Source organism: Anopheles bellator, chromosome 2 (assembly GCF_943735745.2).
Source record: "Anopheles bellator chromosome 2, idAnoBellAS_SP24_06.2, whole genome shotgun sequence".
In the NCBI taxonomy this organism is placed as follows: domain Eukaryota; kingdom Metazoa; phylum Arthropoda; class Insecta; order Diptera; family Culicidae; genus Anopheles; species Anopheles bellator.
In genome coordinates, this window is record NC_071286.1 from 64254884 (window position 1) to 64262768 (window position 7885).

General features: G+C 50.1%; 2 protein-coding genes across 2 annotated transcripts; both read right to left on the reverse strand.

The window, feature by feature from the left end:
- Positions 1-25: 25 nt before the first annotated feature.
- LOC131210896 (uncharacterized) lies at positions 26-2065 on the reverse strand. The gene is made up of 7 exons (XM_058204210.1): positions 1943-2065; positions 1527-1724; positions 1323-1418; positions 839-937; positions 620-751; positions 278-536; positions 26-216 (listed from the first exon to the last, which is right to left on the reverse strand). The coding sequence occupies exons 1-7, from the start codon at positions 2063-2065 to the stop codon at positions 26-28; spliced, it is 1098 nt and encodes a 365-aa protein (XP_058060193.1).
- A 3088-nt stretch (positions 2066-5153) lies between these two features.
- On the reverse strand, positions 5154-7071 carry LOC131209209 (CDK5RAP3-like protein). Its single transcript, XM_058202219.1, has 4 exons — positions 6937-7071; positions 6690-6864; positions 5524-6619; positions 5154-5450 (listed from the first exon to the last, which is right to left on the reverse strand). The coding sequence occupies exons 1-4, from the start codon at positions 6940-6942 to the stop codon at positions 5213-5215; spliced, it is 1515 nt and encodes a 504-aa protein (XP_058058202.1). The 5' UTR covers positions 6943-7071; the 3' UTR covers positions 5154-5212.
- Between the last annotated feature and the right edge of the window lie 814 nt (positions 7072-7885).

Below are 7885 nucleotides of genomic sequence, written 5' to 3' on the forward strand. Positions count from 1 at the left end.
GGGCCTCGGTAAGACACCGCAGGCATCACGCACTAGAGTAGTCGAGGGAACGGGACGACGGACCCGGCAAAGCATCCTCATCCAGCACGAAGGTTGGACTCTGCCGTGAAGTTGAGGCTATTGGTTGATAGTGATAACCCTGACGGTTGCGGTGATTCGATTTCTGCATATTGCCTAGAGTGGGTCGCTGATTATACGATTGGTCGGGACGTTTAACTGGGGAAAAACAAGGGACAATCAGGGAAAATGTGTAACACACCAATGATGCGCACCCTACCTGGTATATAAGGTTTTTGATTACATGTCGGCGTAATGCTATCACCCGTTTCGATTTTATTATAGCTGCGATGATTCGATACGTCGTTCGAAGCCGAATTGTGGTTATGATTTGTTACATCGTTGCTACATATAGGGCTGAGTTCGCGCTCCTCCAGGCATATGTCGCTGTACTCGTCGATCACGTGCCGGTACTGCGACGGACACTTCGTTAGTGCCGCCAGTACGAACGCCTCGATCGAGCAAATGTATCCAAGTATCTGTGGGGCCAGAGGTTTAAGATTAAACGATAATGTGGCCTTGAATGCCTTCACACCCTGGGCTAAGGATGGTCCGTACGTACCGCTGATATGAACAATGTATCCTTCGTGTGCTTTGGCACCCACATGAACTCCTCAGCGAAAAACACCATATGTATTAGCAATGATGAACCAACAATAAATAGTAAACCAATTGTCAGGTACATCCATGCATTCTGGAAACACACAACAAATTGTAAAAGACTATGTGACCCCGTTGCCACCATGACGGCCGCGCTGGGAATTGAGTGAAAGAGACTCACCAATCGTCCCCAATTGAATGGAAACATTAATGCTATGTGTGAGATATCCAAAAACAGCATCAAACAGGTTACTAACAAAGAGAAGAGTGCACAGAACACCTGCAATAAACAGAGAAAATATTTTCCTCAGTACAATTTTATGGCGCAGCTAAGGTAGGCATTAGAACCCTAGGACATGTCAATTAAAATTGACAATTTTCAGTACCCTCCCAAACTATCCACTGTTTTCAGGTTATCGCTCATATTGCCAATTTTGCATAACATTTGTTTGCCATGACGTTGCCGTTCTACACCACCCCGGATGCTCCAATAATCGGTCGCCAGCAAAAACCGTTACCATCATCAATTCCTACCGTATCAGACATCTATGCCGAAGCGTGTCAACGAGGTACTTATCAGAAGACACTTTTGGCACACCGCACTACGTGAGGGCATACGGTTGACGTTACCACTTAGTCCCGGGCCCGGGTCCCCCCGCACTTACCATCAACCGCAGTCGCCCGATCAGTGGCAGTAGAAACAGGCCGACCTGCACGGTGCCGGCGGAACACTCACAGGCGAGACATGCCGCGGATGAGACCTATAAATCGTCGTCGGTGGGGGTTAAAAATACAAAACACAAGCGTTATAATTGGGTCATTGTGGGAACGGTGGAGGAACGACGATGGGTAAGTGGGGAGGTACGTACCACCAGCAGGATCCGCACGATGCCGGTCGGGCTGGTCAGGTGCGAGGCGTCGCAGTGCAGCGCAACGCCCCACGGTAACGGTGTGTTCCCTATCCTTTGACGGTAGTGTGCATGCGAGTCCCAGGATGTGCAGGTGCCGAGCGGTGACTCGAGCGATAATGAGAGCTCCCCTGCTCTGCTGCCAGCTATTTCAAAGTCCTGCGGTGCCGGGTAAGTCCGCGGAGACCCATTCGATGAACGTCGCCCGAACCGGAAACGGGATGCGAAAGCATAAAAGTGGAAATAATTAAGCGTTACTCGAGTGCACAGTCGAGTGCATTTCGAGAGATTACTCTCGTCCTCGGCCCCGGTAATGGGTCCTTCAAATGGGTCCACGGAAACGGGGTGGGAGACAGTGGGGCGCGTGGAACAACTACCTGGATGTCTTCCAGCTGACAGCAGGCTGGCTCGAGATCCCGTATTTCGTCCAGGAGGAACTCGATTTCGTCGGTACCGTATAAATCAGAAACTGACGGTATGTAGCGTTGGGGTGGTTGCATCTCCCGTCCGGGGGCCCTCCCCCATCACCGTGCACGAAACTGGTTCGGTGGTGCCAAAGCTGCAGAGAGGGAAGCAAACGACCGACGATCACGGTCATTATTGGGCCTGGACTGCGCGTGCCGAAGGTGTTGATGGTCAAACGATCTACGGGGACACTAGGGAAGCTACTACACCGATGGGACGGGCAGCAATGGAACGGGATGTTTTTGCTGCGACAAGCGACCGATTGGAGCACGACGGACGATCGGCACGCTCCACGCTCCAGCCATTAACGGATGACAAATGGCGGAAGCACGCCAACCGGGATCGTGGACAGGGGCAGTCAGATTGCCGAACCGACCAGCAAAAAAGTGAGGTTATAGTAGAGAGGGTCATGTCACTCGGCTTCCGCCGTATCGCACGGCTGAAGGATGGGCGCGATTTTACATAACAAAAGCATCCAAGTACACACGGCCCTTTACGGCAGTGTGCGTGAACGCGACAGGATGCAAGGACTCCTGCGAAACACTAGCGAGTAAGACTGCGTTGTGTTGTGTTTTTGTGTGTAGTTCGTTCGCACAGAAAGGGACGGAAGTAAAAGTGAGAGTTCTGGGATACCGAACCTTTATCTGCTCTCCGAGCTCTGCAGGAAAATGGACTTTTTAGGGGACGTGGATCACGGCCAAAGATGGATGAAAAGGCGCCACTTTTCGAGATACCGGTGCCCGTTTCGTGTGCGCAAAAGAGGAGAGGAGAGAGAAAGAGAGGCATTACTGCAAGATAGAGCTCCCTCTTCTTTCTCGTCTCGGATCGCATGGTAGCTGAACAAAAAAACAGAACCAAATAAGATTCAAGCAATTCCGAAGCAATCCCAAAAGCGCCAGTAAGAGTTCGAGGCCAACAATGATGAAACGAAACAAATGCATCAAGAATGGGTGGACTGTCTTTCTGGTCCTGGCGTTGATAAGTAGCCGTCCACGAAACCGACCCGGAAGTGTGCCACATGTAACGCGCGCGCCATACTAATTACGTACAAATAATCGATAATGGTCTAGTGAAAACGAAACAAGCCGAGAGCACGGTGAAGGATAAAGAATAAGCGAGAAAGAGAACGGTAGAGAAAGAGAGAAAAAGGAGAGAAGGAAAGCATTACCAACATAAGTGGGAAAACTAGTGCAGAAAAGAAACAGAAGATCTTCTACAGGGGAGCCCAACGAGCCCAAGCAGCATGATGCGTACACACACTCACACACGCGCGCGGGATTGCACTAAACGCACACTAATGTGGCGATTCTGACATACGAGAGTATCCTCGCGCGTGTATACGCATATCCTGGACGTGGCTGAGCTGATTTGGTATAGTGCTCACGGCCAGGAAAGCCCACACACCAGCACCAGCATGGTCGGAGCAGGCGGCGGCGTTTGCAGATGAGAAGTCCTTGTGCAATACATTGCTCCGGGTGGGGAAGGATCCGACAGGATAATGCCGTAACGATGGGCCGCAGAGGGAACACGGAAAGGAATTCACATGAATGAAGTACATGCAGTGTGCGCAAAGTGAGTGACCTATAATTTGGTTTCTTCCTGTTTCGACGACGCACGATGTTTTCATCAATTTTCCAGCCGGACCATCGGAGCGCCTCTGTCGTCGTCTGCCGTTGCTGCGCCCGTTTGGGGTTTGTCTCGTTTGTCGGGCCCTTTTCTCTGTCACCGCAACGGGAGGGGGATTCCGTGCTGCGGCCACCTGGTTAGGCCCGGCTGTGACAGGCCCGTCGAACGATGGGATGGCGCGCGAAAATCCAATAACTCTCGATTGCTCATCCACACGACACCACGCGGTTACGCGGCATATGCGTGAAATTGCAAATTAAACATGAACACAAACACACGAACTCTCACATACAGACACACACATACGCGCACCCAGGCACTAGTAAACACGTGTAGGCTTTATCTCATTCACTGCCCATCTGAAATCGTGTCACTTGAAAGATCCTTTTCCAGGTGCGCACAGACACGCACGCGGAAACACGCAGCACATTCACTGGTGCTTCAACGGCGCCAATGCACGCTCCATCACACCACCCGGTGGTGGCACACACGGGCACCGAAGGACAGTGCCAATCAAAGGCCTCCGAAGCTTACGCCAGCTCGGTGACAGCCCATAAACTCCCCTGCCCATCACAGGCGATGAAAATTGAACTTTTTTCCACTTTGCCACTTTTCTTCTTTAGCTTCGGGCAGCGTCTCGACCGTGCGTCTGGCACTGGTCCTCCAGGAAGGCCTGAGTAAGCCCCCCCCTTCGGGGTTCCTCGTCACACACCTTGCTGGGACTGAAAATTGCTTATCAATCGACTGGTGGCTGCTGCTGCTGACTTGTGTCCTTGCTGGCCAGGCTGCTTTCTTTCAAACGGTGACCAGGCGAAAGAGGCCAAACTTCACTTCCATCTCTCGTTGGAAAAACGGAACTAAGGAAAAAAGAAAAGTTGCCCGAGCACAGAATCTCACTGTTAGACAGGGGTCCTTATTATCGGTCAAACCCTCTGCAGCTTTCCGCTCGGGCCAGACGGTTCCCTCCACCCGATGGCAGTGTGCGCCACACTACCACCACTAGCAGCACCAGCAACGGTATGTGCTTAGCCGTACCGTGCGTGCCGACCCGATGTAGATGAATGAGCAACGAGGACGACTCCGGTGAGGGCAGCTCGGACGGCGACAACGGCTAGGATCACGTCCTACGCTCGTTGCATTCGCGAATCAAACTGCGGATGGTGCCAACTGGTACCAAGCTGTTGGGAGGCTCCAACCACACATACACACAGGCACATACGTACACCTGGAACCCGAAGCTGGAGCACGAAAACGATACGGGTTGGTGTCCTTTCTTCCGTCTGAAAGACGACAACGCAGAACGGGCGAAAAAAAATCACAAGCGGCACATGCGTACACTGGCAAGTAACGCAAAGCTGGTGGCGGCCTGTCGTAACGGCCTCTTGCCCTGCAGGATTTCGCTTGCTTTCCAGTTGCCACATAAATATGCTACCCATTGACATCGTATCAGAAAATCATGTGGTATTACCAAATGATATCGGCTGACTTATGTGTAATTTGCTTTTATATTTGTAATGAAAGAGTCAACAAAACCTTTAATACATATACCGGCCCCGTTACAGATTAGTGCCGTAAAGGTTGACGGTACGATTTTTGTATCGTCCAGAAATGTCCCGCTCGATCTGCTGTTGGAGTGTACGGGTCTGGTCGATGATTTTCAGTTGCGTTGGCTTCAGGTCCACGCTTTGCGCTTTAAAATTGATCGATTTCTCCTGGAGGCGTTTAACCGTGTCTTTCATTTTCTCGATCGACGACAATTTCTGATGGATGTTGGCAGTTAAAATATCAACGTATCTGTGCGGTATCAACGTGCGGAGAGAGGATTAGGATTATGGTGGTCATTCTCATCTGACCAAGCAATACTTACTCTGGCGAGTGTTTAATTTGCTGCAAATGCTGCAGCAACTCCGCAGTAAGCGCTCCGTAAGCGACCTCCACATCGGTCAGCATGCCAGTAAGCGACTTTACGTCGTGATCCGGAAAGCTGTCCATCATCGTGAAAGTAAGAAGTTGAGTCTTGTCGGCACATTCCAGTTGATACAGTCGCATCCGCAAGAAAGCTTCCAGCTCCAGTAGATCGTTCGTGAAACGATCGCGATACGTGGGCGAATCCAGCACTGTGTATGCTTCTGGACCCTTGGCAACACCGCCTGCATGGCCATCCTCCTCCACCACGATGCCACTTTCTGCGAGTGAAATGTTAGGGTCTACCTCGTGGACCAACTGTTCTTCCCCCGGCGCTCCCCAATCGATCTCCCCTGCGTCCTGGTCTGCCCCAAGAGCGTCACCGAAATCGATATTTTCGTCAGTCCCGAAATCTATATTACCACCATTGTCCCCAAAATCGATCGCATCTAAAGCACCACCCTGTTCTTCCGCTGAATCTGCCAAGTCGAACGTTACGGTGGGTTCCTCCACCGACAATGGTGGCTCGCCATACACGTACTCGTACACCGTCGTGTTACCTTTGCCGATAACGTGCTTCAGCAGCGGCAAACACTCGGCATCGTTCACAAACGCAGCGTATAACTCAATCGCCTTTCTCAGAGGACCCACGGCAGTGGCAACGCTTTCCAACAAACCGGGCAACTCACTAAACACCTTCTGTACCAGCTCCTTCCTTAGGTTCGTCCCGGACACGGAAAGCTGCTTGCAAATGTGCTGATACTCTCCGTATACTGTTTTCTCCGATCGGCCAAGATCTTCGATCTTCTTCTCAGCCTCTTCGCTCAGCTGCTCGAGATGTTTGATCTGCTTCCGAATGCCCGGGATTTCGTAGCTGATGTTTCGCACGAGAATTTGGGCAGCTTCGGCCAGGTAGAGATTTTGCTTCTCGTACATTTTGATGATTTCCTGCCAGTCCTTCATCCGCTGGCTGCCGTACCGTCCGAAGACGTTCCTCGAGTCGGCTTCGGTGGTTTTTAAAATCTCCACAATTTGCCGGCAATGAAAGTAGTTAATATCTGCGAAAAAGCCAAGACCAAAGAGACAATTAATACCTTTCGGCGGACAGCCTATAAACGCGTTACACACGTGCGCCCGACAGCAACTTCAAGAGTTCATCATGCGCTGGCATATCCGTGATTGCCTCGCTGATTTTGTTCCGGATGTTGCGTATATGAAGATGCCAGTTTTTGTCGACGATCCGACGTGACACGAGCCAGTCCAACAGCTTGCCTGCGTGAATATCGATGGGAATGTCCGCTTCCTGTGGGCCGAGAGAAACCATCACTAGCTAGACAAGACTCGCAAAATACAGATTATATTATTTCAAACTTACGTTCATCGTCGCTTCGTGAAGATCGCTGAACAGAACAAAATAAACTTTCCACGTACATCAACAGCGCCACGACTGTCAAACCGAAAGTGGTCTAAATGGTGTGGAGCGAAGGCGAAACTGGGCGAAGTCACGCAGTAAACATACACGATTATTCCCGACGAGACATCGTTTGCATACCTCTGCAAAAAGGATTGCTGCGGATTAAATACAACCGGACTTCTTCCCAGGCGATGCCGGAAGTAAATTGCCGAAACGAACGAGATCAACAGTTCACTATACTTCGAACCTGGGCGCTCAGATAAGCTACAAAAATGCATACAAAAATGGTGGAGTGTCCGTTCAACAAATCCCACATGGTTACCGACACACGGCTCGCGATGCACATTGTAAAGTGCCGGAAACAGCACCCGCACTTGGATTATGTGCCTTGCTGTTTTAATGCGACTCACTGGGTGCCGAGAAGCGAACTAAACGAACACATCCAGGAATGCCGGGATAGTTTTGAACTGCTATTAAAAGTCAATCAAAGTACACCAAAAGAAGACTAAACGATGGAACGGTAAAAGACGTTTGGAGATAGTTCATTTACATTTTTCACGATTTTAAACAAATTACGGAAATATACGACTTATTTACAGATTGCAATCTGTTCAGCAATAGTTTACTGTTGTTTTATTTGCGCACAGAAGGGCTTGCGGAACAGCGCACCACTTGCTTTTCATACCAAACGGGTTTTGCCAAATGAATGTTCTTGTTTACTACTGATGGAAATAGAAGAAATCACAACGGCTAAATAAGTTTAGACCCATCCTTAAGCAGTATTCGGGATAAAAATCGATGAAAAATAAAATTGCCTTAGCAAATACTCTGCGTTAGACAGTTAAGTTTGTTTGTTTACCTCTTTGACAATTCGCTCGGATGGCATTCTGCGAAAGAAGCCAAGCAGACG